This window comes from Tenrec ecaudatus, chromosome 5, assembly GCF_050624435.1.
Source record: "Tenrec ecaudatus isolate mTenEca1 chromosome 5, mTenEca1.hap1, whole genome shotgun sequence".
Lineage (NCBI taxonomy): Eukaryota > Metazoa > Chordata > Mammalia > Afrosoricida > Tenrecidae > Tenrec > Tenrec ecaudatus.
Genome location: NC_134534.1, coordinates 182,850,560 through 182,871,779, shown reverse-complemented (window position 1 = coordinate 182,871,779; position 21,220 = coordinate 182,850,560). Strand labels below are relative to the sequence as shown.

Here is a 21,220-nt window from a genome sequence, read left to right as displayed (position 1 = left end):
GAGAGGTTTGCTGCCATATGGCCTGGGGCCAGCCCTGTAGCTTTTCTAGACTCTTTCCTTCTCGGTAAAATCCAGACTTCCCTCTGCACCACCACCCGCCGCCCGCCCCCCCCCCCTCCCGCCTCAAGGTTCAAAGATAGCCAGGGGAGTGGCTACCTGGGAAGCCCTGTGTGTCCTTGAGAGCGCTGGGCCTTCTTGCCTGGAGGGGTTGCTGATAGTCGGTCCCCAGCTCTCTAGGATGTTAGCATGCTGGGACCTTGAAGCAAAGGCTTCCTTCTGCCTCTTCCTTCACTCTCCAAGGGAAATGGAGCCGAGCCCAGACCACTCTGCCTGCTCCTTTTTATTGGGTCCCGAACTCAGGACAGAGGCAGGGGGTACTGAAGCAGGGCTTTCTAGCCTCGCACCCCCTCAGGATCCCCAGGCTCCTGTGTGCACCAATAGAGGGTAGAGGTTCTAGGAGGTTCAGCCTCTTCTTGAGGCCTGCCTCAGCCTTGGGTTGGTTGCAGGGTCTGGCCTTGAGGTTGCCTTTGGCCTTGACCTTTCTGTGGGTCATAGGAAGCACCCCAACATCAAAGGCTAGAGGTCTCAAGGTGCTTCCAGGATGGGGGCCGTGCAGGCTCTGGGCAGCAGCAGCCTCGGTGTGAAAGGAGGGGAGGGGAGGGAGAGATGATCAGAAAGTCTGTCCAGGAAAGGGCTCGCTCGGGAAGGGGGTTTCCAGGCAAATGGGCTCTTCCCTTGGGGCACCACCCAGCCTGGGGACTGCCCTCTGGTTGTGCCCTCCAGCCCTGACGCCAGTGCTCGGCCTGGCCAGCCAGCAGTGCACGTCACCATTGAAGGCCCACCTGGTTTGGTCTCTGGCTGGGTGCTGGTCTGTGCTCAGGCTGTGGGAGGACAATGAAGACTTTAGCCACAGGGAGCGTCATCAAAGCCTTCCCTGTGGTCCACACTGCCTTAGAATCCACCAGCTTGTGCTGCAGCCTGGCGGCCCGGCCCCGGGGCCAGAAGGCCCGGGGAGAAGACGGCAGGCTGGGGAAGCCATAAGGGGCTGTGGGAATGAGCGAGGCAGCTCATGAGGGTGGGCCTGTGGAAGCTGCCCCACTAGGTGTACACTGCGGGCAGGGTGGAATGGGGGTGTGGTAAGGGCAGCTGCCTCCCCACCTCTACCCCCAACCCCGTTCTTCCTCCAGAATCCACAGGAAAAACATAAGGTTTGGAGACCAAGAGGCCCTGGTCTGCATCCCAGCCCTGCCCTGTCTGAGCTGCGCAGCTTCCTTAAACTTCCCCATTGCTCTCACTGGAAACCGGGAGGAGGGCCCCTGTCTGGGTGGTTGTGAGGACTAAGGTAGGGACCTGGTGTTCGCTGAGGAGTGCTGCACAGGTAAATAGCGGTTGCTCTCCTCCAGAGGAGGCTGTGGGGGGGCCAAGGCTGAGAAAGCCACGGCTTTGGAGAGCGCAGCCTGGGGATGAGTCCCGAGTCCTTGCAACTTCGGGGAAGTAGAACTTCGCACAGGAGCCCGCTTTGAAGCGGACAATGTACACAGTACGCATTTGGCTGCATGTTTGCAAAACGACTTGGAAAGTGACCCTTGCTTGCTGAATGGCTCTTGGGTGGTGGTGGGGGCCACATGCAGGTCATTGGCAAAGTCTTGGCGGAGGGTAGGAAGCAACTGCTTGGGGACATTGGAGAGCTTGGAGACAATGGTCTTATCCAGGACCTGGGGGGTTCTTTGAACTCAGAGATAATGTGTTCCGGGGGTACCATTGCCTGTCCCCACTAGCAAAGGTTCCCGAGCACGGGCAAGCCCTCCTGGTGCAAGGGGGGTCCCGCTTGTAGGGACGGGGGCAGACCAGGGCTGTGGCATTTTTCGCCTTGCCTTGCTTCCCTTTTCCGGGGGCTGAGGTGGCTGCAGTGGGGTCTGGCTTCTCCGTGTGCCCCAGGCTCCTGGCCCCAGCAACTTTCCTAGAAGCTGACCTGTGGGCGGGGGCCCCCGAAGCCTTGCCTTCCCCACAGTCTCGCTGGGGCTGCAGGTGAGGGAGCGCCGGGCGGACAGCCATCCGCCGGCGACACATTGACGTGGGCTTCTTGATGTTGCAGCCCTCGACCAGGAGCCGGATGCCCACGTATTGGGGCACGTCCACGGCCGGCTGTGGGGGAGAAGAGGAGACGAGGCCTGCTCAGTCAGGACCCAGGGCAGAGAGAGGTGAGTGAACTTCCGGGATATCCGGTCAGGAAATGAGAAATAGGAAGCCCACCTCTGTCCACTAAGGGGTCTGGGCCTAAATCTGTATCTCACTGCAACAAACTCACCGCCACTGAGTCAGTGCTGACTCAAGGCGACACCCCCATGGGTTTCCAGGGCTGTAACTGTTGACTGTAACCAACCAGTCTAGTGGTTGTGAACTGCTGGCCATGCAGATCGCAGCCCAACGCATAACCGTGACACCACTAGGGCCCCATGAGTCTGCTATTAGGGGGGTCTCACAGCTATGAGATGAGGACCCTGGGGACTGGAAACCCAGAGGAGCGGGGAGTCCTAGGCATGCCCCCACTAGCACCTCTTCACCCCATTGCCACCCATTGTCACATGACTGCACTCCACCCCCAGGCCTCCCCCTGCCAGGGGCAGCTTCCATCGAGGGTCTGAGTTGAGCTCTGCAGTCAGCTAAGAGCCCTCCGACCCTGCCTCGTGCCTCGGGTAAGCCCAGGTGACAGTCGAACAGAAAGTACGCTTTTCAGGGGACTCCTCCTTTCTGAGCCGGGCCCCAGGAGTCCCCTGCTCTCGCTAAGAACCCTTTGACCAGGACTGCACAGAAGCTTCTATTTGCTAAGGCAACAGGCCAACCGTCTGCTTGCTAGGAGTGAACAGTCTGTGTGTTGAGGGAGGAGCTTTCCACTGGCTGGGAAAATGACCGTGGGCCTGGTCAATGTCTCATCTCAACAGAGAGGCCAGGCTGGCTGGGCACCCAGGTTTATAGCCTGAGGTAAGGCTCAAGACATCCTGACATGGAACTCTAGCCAGAGATGAATGAGAAAGAAACATGTAGCCGAAGACTCAAGGATGAACTTACTAAGGAATTAGAAAGCGGACGAGGGCCCTGGACAACGTTGTCGCCCTCTCGCACCTGGAGAGGGGGGACCTGCTTCACCTCTTCTGGATTGATCCTATGCTTAAATAAAGCCCACTTAACTCTTTGATGTGTGTGAGTGGGGGGGCATAAGGGGGAGAGAGAGAGGAGAGAGAAGCTACTCTCTGGCCCTTTAAAAATTACAGAGGTGGAGCTTGCTGGTCCTTTCCACCCCCAAACCCCATGCTGAAAGTGGGCCCTGGCCTTCGGCTACCCCGGGATGAAGGTCCCAGAGCAGGGGCACAGGGAGCATGCGGTGCCTGCAGGGAGGGATGGCAGTGGGAGCTGAAACAACCTGTGTGAGTGGTTCTAAGGAACACAGACAGCCTGCTCGGGAAACTTCGCCCGATTCACAACCGTTAAAAGGGAAGCTCGGTGGACGAAGGCAGAAGGAACTACAGAATTAGAACTGTATCATTTGCAACTGGAAAAACTGCCAAGCGCAAACCATGAGGGCCCAAACAATTCGGTCAAACATCAAAATCATTAGAGTGTATGGGGAAGAGGGGGGTGTCTTCAGAGAGACCATGGCAGACTTCGGTGGGTTTTTAATTTCATGTTTGAAGCCCCCTCTTAAAACGTGCGCACAGCCAGCTTACAGATAGCTTGGTAAGCACCTAGGGGCAGGTGCAGCTCACAAGGGGGAGATCTGGTAGCCATCACCTTAAAGCCAAGGTCAGCCTTGGCATCACCTGTCCAGAGGCCTCTGACAGTGGTACCTTGTGATTCCATATAAGGTACCTAGCGCCACCTCCTCGGGTGCATTCCTGCCAAAGCTGCTTAACCTGAGCCTCCCTCAGCTTCTGACCTAACTTCTGGTTGATAGGACATTGAGATGGCGGAAGGAGACATCAGATAAATCCAGAATGTGGGGCAGTTCTACAAAACAACCAGCCACTCGCTTGAAAAGCTATGGTGGGGAAAAGAGGGGGCAGGGCTATTCTAGATCTAAAATGATTAAATAACCAAATGCAGGGCATGAAGCTTGATTCAATTATGGATATTTTTTTAATCAACTACAAAAGGCATTTGGAAGCAACCAAGGAAAGATGGCAAATGCAGACACATTATCTGTCTCCATGGGTAGGCAATATGACTTTGAGGACTAAGGTGCACCTGATCCAAGCCATGGCCATCTCCCTTGCCTCGTGTGCATGGGAAAGTTGGACAATGAATAAAGAAAATTGAAGAATCGGTGCGTTTGAATTGTGGTGCTGGAGAAGAATATTGAAAGTGTCATGGACTGCCAAAAGAACAGACCAGTGTGTCTTGGAAGAGGTACGGCCAGAGTGCTCCTTAGAGGTAAGGGCTGTGAGAGTTCATCTGACACACTTTGGACATGTTGTCAGGGGAGACCAGTCCCTGGAGAAGAACATCATGCTTCATAAAGTGGAGGGCCAGCATGGAGGAAGGCTCTCAAGGAGACGGACGGACACAGTGGCTGCAACAATGGGCTCAAACGTAAAGAACACTGGTAAGGCTGGCCCAGGACCAGGTGGTGTTTCATTCTGTTGTACAGAGAGAGGGTTGCCATCAGTCGGAACCGACTGGACGGCACTTAAAAACATCAACAGTCTTCACATGTAAGTCCTGACTCCATTCTGAAGCTTGTGTTTTGTATGGTGTGAGGCAGGGATCCTGCTTGACTTTCTGCAGGTGGAGCTCCAGTTTCCCAGCTCCGTTTATTGAAGAGACTCCTCATTCCCATCACATGGACTCAGCACCACTGTCAAAAGTCAGCTGACTACAGAGGCGTGGCTTCATTTCTGGGGGCTCAGTTCCTTCCCATTGGCCTTTGTGTTGGCTGTTACACCAGAGCCAGATGGCTCTGGTCGCGGCAGTGGTGTGTTATGCTTGCTTGGTGCCGTTGGGTCGATTCCAACTCGTAGCAACCCTGTGCACAAGGGGACGAGACACTGCCCGGCGGGGCCCCATCCTCACGACTACAGTCACGTTTGAGCCCATTGTTTGAGCCACTTGGTCAGCCAGAGTGGGAGCCTCCCCCATTCTTCTTTTTCAACCTCGGTGTTGGCCATCCGGGCTCTCCTGAGGTTCCACATAAAGCTGAGGAACTGGTTCTCAATTTCTGTAAGAAGGCTGCTGGGATTTCGATCGGGCGACTGATTGATTGGTTTTAAAAGCTCATCTGGTTCTATCTATCCATCTGTCCGTTCATGTAAGGACTGTCTTAGGTGATTACGAGTACAGTAACAGTGATAACAGCAGCTACCCCACATGGATTCCGATGACGACGCCATGCACCGTGACACTCCCAACGACGTGTCAGGCCCTCACCACCACAGGCCATCCCTGTGGCACCACAGGAGCCAGGCCCTGTTCTGTCGTGCTGTACCGTGCCAGCACCTCTACTTCTACAACCACCACGTGAGGCAGAGACCGCTGTCATTTCCACTCTACCGATGAGAAACCTGAGACCCTCCTGAGGTTAGGAGCATGTCCAAATTACATAGCTCGTACCTGCTGCACCGGGACTTAGAGGGGTTCCGAACGGCTGCTCCTCGTGCGATGCCATACTGCATCGCGGGAGACCCTGAGCGGGACAATCGGCCAAGGTGCTCCACCGCTTGCGCGCTGCAAGACTAGAAGTCTGAGTCCACCCGAGGTGCCTCAGAAGAAAGGCCTGGCGATCGGCTTCTGAGATACCAGCCATGGAAAACCCATGCCCTCTACTTGGACACCCAACTCAACTGAAATGAGCGGTACCGTCTCTCCCACAACACCATCCCCAGCTAACACCCATGGCATCCTCTCAAGCCCCACGAGGAGGATAAGGGCATCCGCTCCACTGTACGGCTGAGGGCTAAACTTAGTCACCATGGCAAGGCTGGCTGGCTGACGGCAGAGCCCCCGCCCCATGCTTCGCTCAGGGGCTGCCTGGAATTGGGGAGGGGCAGAGCCCCCGAGGGAGGAGTGTGTGCCCCGTCTTACCTGGCGCTGCCAACTCACCTGCTTGTAGATGAGCTCAAAGGCTCCAGTGTCACAGTTGCGGTCCTGCCGCCGGTCAATGACCACGCGCAGGGTGTCGGCTTGCACCCCGGCACAGAGGCGGGCCGTGACGGCCGTGGAGGGTGCCATGGTGGGGCTGGCGTTGATCTCAATCAGCCAGGGCCGGAAGTCCTCCCCAAACACAAAGTCTGCCCCGTAGAGCTCGAAGCTGGCCTTCCGACCCTGCACGGTGTCCTGGGAAGTCTGCAGTGCGTGGATCACAGCGGCCTTCATGCCGGGCACAATGATGGTGGCCCAGGCCTCCGGGGCCCCCATCTCCTGCAGGTGGATCTGGAATTTCTCGCTGGACCACATGTTGTCCGGGGGCAGCTGCGGATGCCTGCGGCACGAGTTCTCCAGGTGTTTCTGGATGGAGTTGTTGCACAGGTGTACGGAGCTGGGGCACAGAGCAAAGAGTTGACACCCTGGCTCCTGGCACCTCTCTCACCCAGTCTGGAGACAGCCCAGGGACCACCTGTGACCATTCAGCTTGAGAGGGTCCCTGCTGGGATGGGGGGCAGCTAAGGGGTATAAAAGCAAGCTCAGGCCTGCTCAGGGCCTTGGGTACCCAGACATCCCTCTAAGGCCGGCACCTGCTCTTTGCTTAATCTGTTAACCCTCCCAGCGCTGGCACCTAAGAAAGTGGGTGACAGAGATTGAATTGTACCCCCTTTAAAATATGTATTGCAGCCTTAGACCCTGTACCTGTGGTTTGACCCTGTTTGGAAATAGGGGGTTCTTTTTTTTAATGTTAAGGAGGTCATACCAGAGCAGGGTGGATCCTAACCCTCTACACTTCTGAGTTATGAAATTCACTTCTCTTGCTCCTATGACCCTGCGCTGTTTTTCTCTTCCTAGCATGCATCACCTTGTAACGTGCTAGATGCTGCGACTGTAACGTGCTAGATGCTGCGACTGAAGGTGTGCAGCACCTGTCATCTGTTCTCCCTGCTGGAGTATAAGCAGCCTGAGAGCAGGGACCTGTGTCTACTGTTTGTCTGAGTTACTTCTGTGAACCTCTCGCCCAGTTTTTGGTGGTTGCTTGTGGCTCTTGGTATCCCTTGACCATATGATTTTCATATGGTGTCTGCCTTCCTCAGAGTGTGTGTGTGTGTGTGTGTGTGTGTGTGTGTGTGCGTGCATGCGTGAGAGAGAGAGAGACCTGAATTGCACTGTAGAAGGTGATCTGCTTTGGGTAAGGGCAGGTGATTGAATCACATGTAACTCCTCCATTATAGCAACTGCACTTCTGTTGGACCCAACACCTGGGAACCATAGCTTGGCCAAGCTGACACAGATAGATTACTGAATACTCTAAGTGCCTGGAACAGTAAATGGCATACGGTACACGGTAATTATTGATCAGATGCCTTTAAGGGTGGGTGAGTAGGTGGATGGATGGATGGCCTCCCTGCCTTCTGACAGAGTCTCTAAGGTCCCCACCCAAGAACGTGTGGTTCCACTGCACTAGAACTGCTTGTGAAGGAACCCTGTGACTGCTGACCACAGGTTAGCAGTTTGAACCCACCAGCTACTTCACAGGAGAAAGATGAGGCTGTCCACTCCCATAAAGATCTAAAGTCTGAAAAACCCAAAGGGGGCAGTTCTGCTCTGTCCTTACAGGCCTCTGAATCGGGATCAACTCCATGGGAGTGAATTTGGTTTGTGTCTGGTAACTGCCTGCCTGTTGGCCATCTCCCGAACCCACACTGGGAGGTGAGGGGTGGGGGGGGCTCACCTGTCCAGGTTCTTCAGCGAGAAGGGCTGCGTGGAAAAGCGGATGTAACTATCTCGGTAGAACCAAACAGTGAGCGGGTTCCAGTCAGTCACCAGGAACCACTGTCTCAGGTCAAACTTGGTGCCAAAGATGAGCAGAGGCCGCTCGATGTACTTCTGCACTACCCACTTGCCGTCCTTCATCACCAGGGGGTTGCAGTCCACCAGTTTCAGCATCTCCTCCAGGTGGTCCATGCACAGAATGCCTAAGCGGGGAGGGGAGCAGGTTCGGTCAGGGGTCAGAAGCCAGGCCAGGACTGGAAGCAGGCCACTCAATTCAGAGTTCACCTCCCGCAAACAAGGGTCAGGCCTCCCTTCCTTTAGGGAAAGTGCTAATTCACTCATGGTTTGACTGAGCAGGAGTAGACCTGGATGAAACAAACTCCCATGTCGATATTACTTTGATTAATCTTCCTGACAAACTTAACAGAATATAAGCAGCAGCAGCACAAATCCGGTGAAATCAGAGGAACTACAACATGGTGGAAACAATCTTCCCCAGAAGAAGCCAACTGCGCCTTCCAGGGCCTTGTGGATGCTCGACCCCGTCTTGTGTGTGTCTCTGTTTCACAAGGCTGTGTGTGTCAGGGATCTAGAACAGCCTTGGTACATGGAAGCATTCAGTCCACATCTACTCATATCCTCATGATTATTCATTATCTGTAGAATAATACAGTTCCTAGCGATGGAATCGCTGCCTCTCAAAGGTATTTGCCTTTTCCATGTTTATCCTGCCAAGTTGACCCCCAGATTGAAAGGAGCAGTGGTGGCCTGGTGAGCTCTGCATTGAGGGGCTAACTACAAGGTCAGCAGTTCAAACCCAACGATAACTTGGAAGAAGAAAGATGAGGCTGTCGGCTCCTGTTAAAGATTTACAGTCTGGGAAACCCGCAGGGGCAGTCGACTCTGTCCTCTAGGGTCACTCTGAGTCAGAATCGACGCTGTGGCAGTGCGTTTAAATTGGAGTGCTGTTTACATTGATCTGCCAAGATAGCCTTATCAATTTTCACTCCCAGCAAGGATGTCTGGAGCTGTGTGTCCCTGCGTCCCACTCAACCCTGTCCATGAGCACATCATTTTACTGTGCCTTCTAGGGAGAGAAGGGTACTGCATTGGGACTTCATCTCTTTTTATGCTTACAAGGCACTCAGTGTCGGTAAGATTCACAACCATGCTACACCCTTCCTCACAAGTCCATTTCTCGTCTGCACTTTGGACCCACGAAGCAGCTAGGTTGCCTGCCAGTGGTGGCAGAATAATGGGTCCCAGATCCGTTCTCAGGTGGCCAGGCTGACGAGCAGAATCCCCAAGACGCCACCTTGTGTAACCAAAAGTTACAGTGGCTCAGTTTCCTATCTGGTCATTTGTCCTACGGAAATAAATGGGACAGGCCACAGAGATGTCCGTCAGCACTGCTTAAAATAGCAATAAAAAGAGAAAGAAAGAAAATTGAATAGCTAGCGGCAGGAGGCATTATTGCTTAAGGGTTTCTGAGTTTCTGGGAGGTGGAGAAGTTTTAGAAATAATAACGCTGGGATGTACTTAATGCCACTAAACTGTACACATGCTTAAAACAGTGAGTTTTTGTTACGTGTGTGTGTGTATAAAACCAGGATAAGATTTAAAAACATAAGGTTGGTGACGCTAATCTGTGTGCTGCCAGAGGAACAAGCTAATCCTGGAAGCAGCAGTCAGAACTCTCCCAGCAGGGAGGATGCAGAAAGAGCAACCATTGACCTGGAGCTGGAAAGGCAGAGGCTGAGCTGGCAGGAAGGGGCAGGGAGGAAGGGCAGCAGGCATCCACACACAGCAAGCAGGGAGAGTGCTGTAACACCGCAGGGACCGCAGGGGCGGTCAAACAAAACGCCCACGCTGAGTGGAAACCCATCTGCTCTGCTAAGTTTCCCTCGGGTTACAATAAAAAGTTAAAAAGAAACAAAAGAAGTGAGGTCTGTGGGACTTCATCTCACAGACGTGGTGCATGTTGTCAGCAGGGACCAGTCCCTGGAGAAGGACCTCCTGCTTGGCAAAACGAGGGGCCGGGAGGAAGAAGACCCTCCAGGTCATGGGTGGACACAGCAGCTGCGACAATGGGCTCAAACATCAGGACAATTTTGAGGACGGTGCAGGACCCGGGGGTGGGGGGAGGTTTCTTTTATTCTGCACGGGGTGCCCGGGGGTTGGAGCCTGACAAGGACACCCCCACGGAAAGGGTTCCGCTCAGTTACTTCTTGCAGGTGGCTATCAATGGCTCCAATTTCCCAAAGAGGACAGACAAAACAAGGCACCTAAGAGGGTCACCAAGTTGCTCAAAGCCTTGCGGGTGGTGGGGGGGAGGCTGTCCTGCACCACTGTGCACACCCACACGGAGGTACCAATCCAATCTGTCCATGGGAGAGCCAGACCTGAGCATCCCCACATCTACCTGCAGCAGTAGCCCAGACTCTCAGGGAGTCCTGGTGGCACAGTGGTTCAGCAGTAGTCTCAAGGTCAGCAGTGTGAGACCACAGGGGGCAGTTCTGCTCTGGCCTTCAGGCTCGCTATGAGTCGGAATGGACTCGATGGCCATGGTTGGAAGGCAGAGGAGGAGGAGGAGATGGCATCATCGTGACACAGTCAGTATCTGGTGTGAGGCTGTGGGGGGTGTGAGGAGGGTGCTCACTCCCTGCTGGCGCTGTGCTGAGCTCAAGCTGAATAATCTCATTCAGATGTAGTGCCTCCATCTCACAGAGGAGGAAACGTGAGGTTCAGAGAGGTGATGTCACTCGTTCAACATCACACAGCTTGCAAGGAGCAGAGCTGGGATTCAAACCCAGGCAGTTTGTCTCCAGAGCTGGCACTATCCACGTGCCTGGCCTCTGGTGAAGGAAGCAGGCTAAGGGATGTGGGTACAGGAAGCAGGAGTGACCCCCACCTCGTCCACGGGACTTGGCTCCTGGCTTCACGATCCAGATGTTTCGATCGCCTTCCATGTCAATCTGGGGCACCACCGCCCGCAGCTGCTGCAGGATGTCCTCACAACGTTGCACCTGAGTGTCCAGGTGCTTGAGTTCTGCCCCTTCACTGTGGGGAGACAGGGGGGATGGGGGACTTGGCAGGTCAACAGGGCAAGAGAGACCCAAGCCCCCTTAGCCACAGTTCAACCAACCGCAGAGACCCTGAGAGACTGAACCTCAATCTCCATCCAGACCTTAAGGGGATGAAGTCCCAGCCCTGCCTGGGACACCATCCCAGGAAGGCTGGGAAAGTTCCCCCTGCCGTGCCCTTTCCCTTCAAGGGAGCTCCTGCTGATGGGAGGAGCCATCCCTAAACCTCCTCCTCCCCGCAGGCCATTGTAAACCAGCTGTCATGGAGGCCAACAGGACCTCTGGACCCCTGGCAACCACCCCATCCTCACCCATGCTAGAGCAGGGCTGCACCCCCCAGGGTTTTCTGCGGCACGGCCACCCCTTTTTATCAAGGCACCTCTGGGTGGACACAAACCTCCAATCTTTGGGTGAGTAGCCAATCACAAATGCCTCATGCCTGCACCCCACCCCGGACCTACATGCAGAAGTAGAAACCAAAGCTTGGAGAGGTCAGGGATTTAGCCAAGGCCACACACTGCCCCCTTCGTGGCTGAGGCAGGATTCGATTCCCATCCTGCCTGGCTCCTCCTCCCACAGGGGCCTGGTGGGCTCACTTCCTTTCTCATCGGTACCTAACGTGCGGTGATGAGTGGATCCCTTTCTCAGTCGATCCCAAGCACAGCGATGCCCCACACCTCCTTTCTGCATCCCTCCTCCCCCACTTCTCCTGCCTCTGCTGCCAAGTCCTGGTGGTGTTGTGATCATGAGTCCGGCTACTAACTGCAAGGTCGGCTGTTTGAAACCACAAGTAGCTCCAAGGGAGGAAGAAGAGGCTTCCTTCTCCCATAAAGATCTGCAGTCTTGGAGATCCACAGGGGCAGTTTTCAACCCCGTCCTTACAGCGTCGCTGTGAGCGGGAATGGACTAGAGGGTGGTGGCTTGTCAGCGGCATTACTGTCTTCCTCTGTGGGATTCTCTTTACCCAGACACGTATCAGGCACTTACTGGGTGAGCCCTACCTACTCCAAACCAGGCAAAAGGCTTCTCTGGCTCATAGCGACTCCATACTCCGTTCCTGAGGCTATAAATCTTGACAGGGGCAGACAGCCTTGTCTTTCTCTTGGGGTGGGCAACTGGTGGGCTTGAACTCCCGATCTTGCAGTCAACAGATCCATGCCTAACCCAGTACCACAAGGTTTTGGTCATAATGTATGACCATGCCAGTACCACCAGGTTTTGACCATAAATGGTCAGCAGGAGTTAGTCTTAGCAACTGTGCTGTACAAATGGGGCTCTTGGACAAAGGAGGACTTGTTCCTCTGTCCTGAACCAAACCAGGTCAGACAATATCCCGGAAGGCTGCTGCCATGCCTTGTCCCTGGCTGAATAGGAAGGATACCTCCCTGAGGGGCTAACCTCGCCCTAGTGTCTTCGCCTCTTGAGCAGGCTCTAGCAGGGAGCCCTTCTTATCAGCCTCTTAATAAAGAGCCAGTAGGCTCTGGAGCAGTGCCCAGAACAAGGCCTCCTGGGAATGAATATTCCCTCTACGTCTGGGTCTCGATGGAAACGTCTTCACGGCATAAAGTAGCTGCTCAGTTAATTCCGTCTGGGAACATGGCATTTGAGAGAGTATATCCAGTGAGAACATTGTTATTTTGAAATCGATTTGATATTGAGAAAAGTAAAGCTCAAGGAGATGAGTGATGTCCCCAAGGTCGCGGGGCTTCAATATCATTCAGCCAGAACTTGCATCCGGACCCTGAAGGCTACATGATGTCAAGAACCCGGAAGACTGGTTTGAACCCAATTGTGGAGGCTCCTGACGAGCAGGGTGAGCAAGACAGGGCTGCACTGGACAGAGAAAGGGTCAGGGCCTAAGTACCATGCCAGAACACAGAGGTCCCCTGCGGGCAGGGCCGCTGCCCATGCCCAGAGCCCCAGCCTCAGACATACTCACTGGACCACCTGGTAGTAGCGCTGCAGGAAAAGTGTCCAGCCCTCTGGACTGAGACACAGCGGGGCCTCCGGACTCTTGTCGATGTCCACGTGGGCCAGGGTGCTAAGGTGCTCCTCGCAAGCACCCAGAGCCTCATCCACAAACTCTGGGGACACAGCCATGGGCTTTTTCTGGGGTTTCTTGTACTGCTTGTCCTCTGCAGAGACACCCAATGCCTGTTACGATCCTACCTGCAGGGTAGGCCACCTGACACAAGTCATGCCCCCACCACCTTGAGATTCCAGCGTACTTACCTGAAGTCACGCCTTAACTAACACCTGGGCCCCAGCACACACTAGCCTCCCCTGCTGCTTCAGGCTTGTCCCTCACCTGAAACTTAGTTCTAAATCTACCGGAGGCTTGAGCACACACCTGCATCCACTACTGCCCAGGACCTGCCGCTCATCCGAGGCCTTGCGCCCCTCTCCCTCCCCCTCTGCCAGGGTTTGCACTTGTCTGTGGCTCTGTCCTTGACAACACTGAACTGCTGCACACACTTTCAATCCCCCGTCTGGATCGCGGACACCCATCATGCACCGGGGAGCCTTAGCCTGGCACAGACGAGCCCCTCCCTCAAAGCAGACTTGACTTCTTAAATTCATAGTCACCGCCCTCCGAAGCCTGATACACGACCCTTAAGCCCGCAAAGAACGAGTCAACAAGTAAAATCCTACCTCATCCAAGTCCTTCACACACACCTGGAATTCGGACACGCACACCTGACCATGAGCCACCAGAAACCGATCCCTCAGGTGTGTACACAAAGCCCTGACCTGGGCCCAAAAAGCTTTGGTTCTGATTCATCCTGAACCCTCAACTCCTGATGTAATAATGTTTGGCAGCCTGCTCCCCTCCCCCTGGCCCCACACTGGGCCTGGCACCATGGGTCTCCCTGGTCACATCTGGGCTCTTGTGTCCCTGGTTTCAGTTCACAACAGTCTTCCTTGTACCTGGAGCACACATCCAGGAGACAAGCTGGGGCAGGTCTCCCTCCAGAGGTGGCGGGATTTTTTACTCCTTCCAGTACAACTGCCTGAACTTCCTTTAATCCCTGGCTAACAGGACTGGGATTGCAGAACGGGTGGCTTGGAAGTAGGAGCTCAATCCAGAACTCTCAAGCAGCAGATTGGGTCAATATACAGTGAGGCTTCCTCTGCGTCCCCTTCCCCACCGCTCCCTAGTGTTCCTTTCTGTGCAGGTTGGGTCTCAGGGCACATGTCAATTGCCCAGGTTGACTGTTGCTTCCACTTCAGAGAACTGAGCTTCCCGTGGGCAAGGATGGGCCACAGCTTCTTAATCTGTCCTCGCTAGAATGTTTGGTCATGTGCCAGGCTCGTGGGAGAGCTGAATGAGGCAGTGGGCCAATCCACAACTGACCAGGAGACAAATGGGCATCGGACATGAGAATGGGAGAGTGTACAGAATGGAAGACAGATTGGTAGTAGAAAGCAGGAAGGAAAAACTGGGTGGGCAGATGGATAGGGTAGGTAGGAAGGTAGGGGAAGTTGGGGGAGTGAAATGATGGATGAGAATATGTAGGTGATGCAAGAAAGGTAGGTGAATAAGTCAATCAACAGTCAGGAGATGGGTGAATAAATGGATTGATGGGCGAGTGGGCAGATGAAAGGATGGATGGCTTGATGGGAAAGGGTGGTGGGTGGATAGATGGACATGGATGGTACACACACTTGTGGATGGATAGGTGGAAGGAGGATGAGTAATTTGATGGATGAATGGCTGGCTAGATCAATGGATAGATGGTTAGATGGATGGATGGATGGATGGATGGATGGATGGATGGATGGATGGATGGATGGATAGGAGGATAAATGAATGGGGGGAGAGTTGGGGAGTAAATACTATGCATAGTACTTACGTGGGGCTCCTTCCACTTCTTCCTGGACAGAGTAGGACTTCCATTCGGACTTCACCACCAGTTTGAGAACGTTGCGGGCAGCTGTCAGCAGGAAGTCCTCTGCTCCCGGGGCAGGGGATACCCTGCTCAGCCCCTGGGCTCCAGGCCTGTTCTAGTTCTGGAACCTGATTGTGACCTGCCCCATTTTGGATCTGGAACCTGACTCTGCCTTTTCTAATTCTAAAGTCTGAATTAGAACCTGGCCCAGGAACCTAACCTGCTTTAGCTCCCATTCCGCCCCTGGAATCTGGCCGGGACCCATTGTCACGACTTCTCTGTTCTAGTCCCAATCCACTTTTATTTATTTGCTGATCCACTACTGATATTTACTGTGCCTTAAGAACCAGATCTTTGGTCTGTAAATAAGTTGACATTTGGGCTGAAACCTACTTAACATATATAATTTAAACTTAGTATCTCATCTGGACCCACATCCTGATCTTAATTCAGAACAGATTCTCAACTTGGAAAAGAATTCCTAAGAGAATCCCAAGGTCTAGAGCCTTCTCTTGATTCAGAACTAAACCATCCAACGGAGTTTGACTAGGCTTGGGCCTATTCTGGAGTTAATATTCAAAACTCAACCAACTGGCTAACTCTTTTAACACCTGACATATGTACATGCTCTTCTAGAAAGTGTCGGGTAGGCAAGCTGGGGGCCGCATTAAGGGAAGGGACATCAGGGAAAGGTAAGGACCAGGGACGGAGAGGAGGGAAGTGCTGCTGGAGTGAGGAGGGCACCAGAAGAGGCCTGTTCTTCTCCAAGTGCACCTGATCCTCAGCCCTGGTCAGCAGCCTGAGGGGGTGGGGTCAGGGCTGAGCTGGGGCCTCCTTACCTATGAAGGCGCCTTTCTCATCCTCCGCCCCGAGGCGGTAGCATCGTGGGAAGAAGGTGTCTGCATCCGCCTCGTCAAACCAGGGCAGATTCCGGAGATTGAGACAGAGACCCACCTATGGAGTTAAGTTAGCCACTGAGGGGGCAGGGTGAGACCTGCCCAGGGACTTTTCCAGAGAACTCCCCCACGCCCAGTACCCACAGGGGCAGCTCAGGAAGCCCTGCCTGCCCCTCTTGCTGGGCCCCCTGCATCTCCATCTCCATCTTATCTCCATCTCCATCTGTTGTGCTCTGCTAAGAGTGCCCCACAGCCCTCTTAAAGATCCCCTTCCTCTGGACAGCCTTGCGGGCCCACAGCAATCACACAGCACCAGGGGCCAACGGAAAGCTCTTCAGTCTGGCCAGGAACCAGCGAGGTAGGTATGCTGTTGTCCCCGGTCATGAGGAGGAGCCAGAGGCTCAGAGAGATGGAGTCCCCTGCTAATAAACCCTGGGGCAGACACACTGGGCCCATCGGCCAGATCCCTTCCCCCTGGCTCAGTCATACTGGATTGACTGTCTGCCACCACATCTGGCCTGCCCTCCAGAGCCTGTGGGACTCGTGTATCTGTTCCCAGATTTGGCTTGAGCCCAGGATTGACTTCAAATCGTTCAGGCTGCTATGCTTCCCGTTCCTTACGGACAAGGGGTGCAGGGAGGCTGGCCCAGGGCAGCCCAGCCTGCCCTCCCAGAGAGCCCACCTTGGTGGTGAAGGAGCCAGCCCGGGCATAGTGGTTTAACATCTGATCCTTGGAGAGGAAGCGGCATTCCAGCACATCGCGCCGAGTGGTCCAGATGAAGTAGGGGGTCTCGTTCCGAACCATGCGGGACTGCAGTGTGGGGATGGGGGCGGAAAGGGGAGGCTGGTGAGAGAAGCCCGGGGCCTGCAGGGCTTCCCCTGGCCAGCTAGAGCAGGGCAGGTGGATAGGAAGCAGGGGAGGCTTCCAGAAGGACCTTCAGCCCACAAGCCACTTTTACGCAAGCTAAGAAAAGACAGCTCTTCTCCTGGGGGAGGAGAGCAGATGAGCTTTCCACCTCCCTTATGCTGACGGTTCATAGCACCGACTGAGCCACGCCACTGTGCGCCACACTGGCACCCAGGCCTGTATGGGTGACCGGTGTTTTCCCGGGATGGTATTTCTAAGTGGATGGGCACAGGGTATGAAAAAGGCCCTCCCTGAAACCCCCGCCCCTCCACCCTGCCTACACCTCGGACACAGGACTATTAGTTACCACTGACTTGGTGTATACAGAGCACTCTGCATGTCTGAACTCATTCAGTCCTCACTACTGTTCTCCCCACTCCCCAGTGTGGGGACTGAGGGACACCCAGGGAGAGCCAGAAGGCTCACAAGAGCTCACAAGCGAGGACTAGGCTGAGCTGTGTGAAGTTCAGCATCCTACCTTCCTTGATAGTCTATGCAGTCCCACTCAGTCAGTACCAAGTCCAAGTACCCAGACTGGACCCAGCGTCCTACTTCAGCGTGTACATCCTCCACCTGGCTGTATCAGCCTCTTTCAAATGTCCTTAGCCCTTCCTGCCAGGCCTCATGTGCCAAGGGCAGACAAAGGGGTGAGCTGTGGGGTTCTTCTTGGGAAGCAATGATGAGCAGGGCTGGCTTCTGAGACACCTTAGCAGAATTCCATATCCAAGGCCAGCCTTGTCTGCATCCCCACTGGGCCTCCCCAACCCTGCTGGCCCACCTAGCCTGCAGGGGAAGCTTTTGCTTTTACTGCACTAGGGCAAACTGAGGCCCAGAGGAGGAAAGGGGCTTCTCTGAGGTCACCCAGCTGGACACCAGCACTCTCGCTCTGTCCAGAAAGCCCCCTGACACCCTGCTTCCTCCTGGCTCACAGGCCACTCACCATCAGAGCGTGGGTCCCATCCAGGGCTTCACATGCCAGCAAACTGCCACCACCGAATTCAAACAGCTGTGATGACTCTTCATCCTCATCTTCATCCTCTGTGGAGGCAAAGCCCAGTCCTTGGCTTGTACACCCAGACTGGGGGCGCCAGCCCTGGGGGCATGGGTACCACTGAGAGGAAGGGGCTTAGGAGGGAGGCTAGGCATGAAGGACACCACTCACCATCCTCCGGGGCATCACTATCACACATCACTGGTCTCTCCAGGTCGTTGTGGGGGGGTGGTAGAATGGTACCTGTGTGATGAGCCATCTTCTTCTCCACCCAGCCCCTCCGGAGCAAGAGGCACCGGATCACGGGGTAGTGGCCTTGGATCATAAAGATCTTCTTCTGCTACAAGGTGAGAGGTGGGCAATTGTTCAATAGATACTGCCCAAGCACCGGGCGCAGGGGGCTGAGGGCGTAGCCAGACAGCCCTGTTCTCTGGCCTCAGAATGCTTTTCTATTCCAGTAGTGGGGACAAAACAAGTCAAAAAGAGTAATCCGTACGTAAGAATGAGAATTGTGAAAGCCCACATCCCCGGCTGTGGAGTCCATCCCAACTCTCAGCCGCCCGACTGGCTAGACCGGAACTACGCACTGGGCTTCCAAGGCCGTCGCTCTGTAAAGAAGCTGATGGCCAAGATGTTTTCCCACAGGCTGACGGATAGGTCTGAACCACTGACTTGTCATTTAGTAGCCAGCCATCATGTACTGCACACCTATTATACATTCAGCACTTTACCTACCTTACATTACAGGCCTTACGTTACGCATTCACACACACCACAACTAGCCCAAGGACAGGCGTTCGTACTTGGTACTACCAGCCTCACTTTCCCCGTGGTGAGACAGAGGCACATAGAAGCTTGTCGATGGCCACAGTGTTAAGTCAAAGAACAGGGATTTAAGGTTAGCAGGCTATTGTGGTTAATACAGGAGAAGACTCGCAGTAGCCAGGAGGAGTGGAAATGGGGGAGTGATGGGCCTGGAGAGAAGAGAACTGGTTTTGCCAATGGAATCAGATGTATGGGGTGGAGGACCAGAAGCAGCAGATTTCTGGCCTGAGCAGTTAGTTGGGAGACGGCAAACCGGAGGAGACTGGGAAGGACCACAGGTTTGGCAGACTGTGGTCAATTCTGCAGGGACTGGCGAGTGGGTGGGAAGTTCAGTGCAGAGTGGGTCGGAAAGGACGGGGTTGTGTGGATCAGGGGTTCAGGGTACTATTGGGCCAGGGCAAAGGGACAGATGAGTCTGTCTAGGAAGAGGGTGTGGGGAGGGAAAGCAGGGAGTCACTTGTGTCCTGAATAACTTTCCTAGAGAACAGAAAAGTGGCAGCATTGGAGGGAGAAAGGACGTGTGTCCAGACAGCCAGCAGCAGGCACAGAAGGGGTGGGCACAGAAGGTGGGGTTCAAGGGCATGGAATCCTTGGTAAAGAAGTGGGCTGGTGAGGGTGGACTTGGCCCTCAGGGTGAAGGTGAATAAAATTTGGGGAAATCCTTGGAGATGGGTATGGGGCACGAGACAATAGTTCAGTCGGTAGGCTGAGCCACCTCTAGCCCTTTGGGGACCCCTCCAGCCCCCTCAGACCTTGACAGCTCTCTCCACGTAGATCTTGGCGTGTCTGAGCCGGCCCATGTGGTGAGTGGACTCAGCTAATCCTCGCCAGAGGACAAATGGACCTGCAGAAAGATGGGGAGGGGGCAGCTCGGTGTCTGGCCTTGGGGCTCCATGCCCCTATTCTTCCTTCACCTTTTCTCCGTTCACCTCAAGTGGCTCTTTCCCAACACGCCCTCCCCTCCCATCCCCACAGCCATGGCGGGCCAGCTGCAGCACAGACGGGCGGGCCCCTCAGGGCCTCACCTTCCTGCGACTGGGGGTCATCCAGGGCGGGGGTTTGGAGGGGGCCGAGGGAGTGGGGTTCCGCGGCACCCTTGGGCTGGGCACTGCGGAGGAGCGTGGGGAAGGTGCAGCCCAGGCGGTGGGCAGAGGTAGGGCTGCCGGCTCGGCTTCGGCGGCCGGGGCTGACCCCGTTGGGCCCAGCGGAGGCGGGGCCCGTGCATGGCTGTGCCCCCGGGAGCCGCGGTTCGGAGCGGTGCGCCCACGACCACCTGGCGGAGGAACCCGCGGACGGTTCCGCCGGAGGCGGCTTCTGCAGCCAGCTGCACCCGGGGCCGCCCTCCTGGCGGCCCCAGGTGACGGAGCCCGGGCGCACTGCCCCGAGCTGAGCCCCGGCCGGGAGCAGCGCGGCGCCGGGGCCCTGCATGCGGCCCCGCGCCGGCCCCTGCTCGCCTGCACGCTGCCGCGGCGCCTCTCCCTCTCCCGGGAGGGGCCGGCGCCGCGCCAGCCGCCCAGCGGGGCAATTCCGTTCTGAGGCCCCGCCCTCTGTTTGCTGTCGCCTTGGAAACCATTCCCGGGGCACAATAACCCCCACTGGGCGGGCCCCCAGTCGCGGGCCAGGTCCAGCAGGCCCAGCGATGGGCGTCACAGGCCCCGGTGCTGAGGGCGAAGATGTGGGACAGGACGCGCCGCCGCTGGGCAGCGCCAACTTCCTGAGGGTGCGCCTGCCTGCAGGCCACGCCGCTCCAGCTTATGGAAGACCACCGCGCTGGGCTCAAGTACAGGGGTCCCCGTGGTCACCCACGGCAGCTTTCAGCCCAGCTGGGGAGAGGGGAGAGGCCCCAAAGCAAGCAATCGATTAACATAGTTGCAAGGTCAGGTCGGACGGAGGGGGCCTAGAACCAGCGGTGAGCCGCAATCAGGGCGCGGGCGCGCCTTAGGTTCGGTGGGCCAGGGAATGTCCGCTCTAAAGCAGAAAACTTTGAAGAGAAAACCTGCCAGGGCAGAGGGTGGACGGAGGAAACGTGCAGCGTCTGCACATAGGTAGGTGGGAGAGGGCAGGGCTGCTCAGAATGGAGCCGTAGGTGGGCAATGCTCTAAGATGCATCCCCTTCACCGCAGGAGACGGGGTGGGAAATTACCCCAGAAACAGAAAAGTCATCTAGAAATACACATACGCTTATTGGATTGTGCATGTGAATTATATGCCTGTAAGTCTGGTTGGTGGGGGGACACACAAATGGTCAGGACAGTTAAGCATGGCCCTGCAGCATCTGGTGGGCAGTCGGGAAGCCAGAAGTAAACGAGCCCAATGCTCTAGCCTGCCATCACTAGAACCACAAAGCCCACTCCTGACACCAGACTGTGTTGTCACTGCAAAGGGTGTGGGGGGGGCCCGGAAGTACCTCCCAGGGCCAGTGTGAGAGGCCAGCTTATCCGTGTCCATCCCAGCAACAGAGAAGCCTGGCCCAAGAAACTCCGTCCTCAGGCACTGGACAGATCTGTCCCTGTGGAGGTGGGTCCCCACCTTGTTGGAGATGACTCCACCCACTGAGATCACTCTTCTGAACCCCATTTGGCTGGTGACTGGGCTGCCCAAGAGACATGGCCCCCATACACCCCCCTACCCCCCACCCCCCCCAGGAGAGGGCAGGCTGACAAGCAGCCACTCAGTGGCAGGTGAACTTCAGACCTTGAGCTGGATCTGTGGCAAAC

The 21,220-nt window shown here is 55.6% G+C and overlaps 1 protein-coding gene across 7 annotated transcripts; it reads right to left on the bottom strand.

Moving 5' to 3' along the window:
• Window positions 1-561: 561 nt before the first annotated feature.
• TTLL3 (tubulin tyrosine ligase like 3) lies at window positions 562-19,333 on the bottom strand. Of its 7 annotated transcripts, none has more exons than XM_075550435.1 (12): window positions 19,256-19,333; window positions 17,850-18,018; window positions 17,628-17,725; window positions 16,463-16,591; window positions 15,724-15,838; window positions 14,849-14,947; window positions 12,934-13,129; window positions 10,823-10,971; window positions 7,871-8,114; window positions 6,094-6,529; window positions 1,875-2,145; window positions 562-1,045 (listed from the first exon to the last, which is right to left on the bottom strand). In XM_075550435.1, exons 1-12 carry the CDS (start codon window positions 19,301-19,303, stop codon window positions 825-827), a joined length of 2,175 nt encoding a protein of 724 aa, XP_075406550.1. In that variant the 5' UTR covers window positions 19,304-19,333; the 3' UTR covers window positions 562-824. The 7 variants fall into 7 exon arrangements, with proteins under 7 accessions (XP_075406550.1, XP_075406543.1, XP_075406546.1 ...); XM_075550428.1 differs by having other exon boundaries at window positions 2,001-2,145; window positions 19,256-19,303; XM_075550431.1 differs by lacking the exon at window positions 16,463-16,591 and having other exon boundaries at window positions 2,001-2,145; window positions 19,256-19,303.
• Window positions 19,334-21,220: the final 1,887 nt, after the last annotated feature.

What these genes read in the sequence shown, in the direction of transcription:
- TTLL3 (XM_075550435.1), bottom strand. Translation starts at nt 19,303, where the DNA reads ATGGGCCGGCTCAGACACGCCAAGATCTACGTGGAGAGAGCTGTCAAG. An exon ending in ACGTGGAGAGAGCTGTCAAG is followed by an intron (nt 18,019 to 19,255) that starts GTCTGAGGGGGC and finishes CTCACCTTGTAG; the next exon opens with CAGAAGAAGATCTTTATGAT. An exon ending in AGCCAAGTCCCGTGGACGAG is followed by an intron (nt 8,115 to 10,822) that starts GTGGGGGTCACT and finishes CTCCCCGCTTAG; the next exon opens with GCATTCTGTGCATGGACCAC.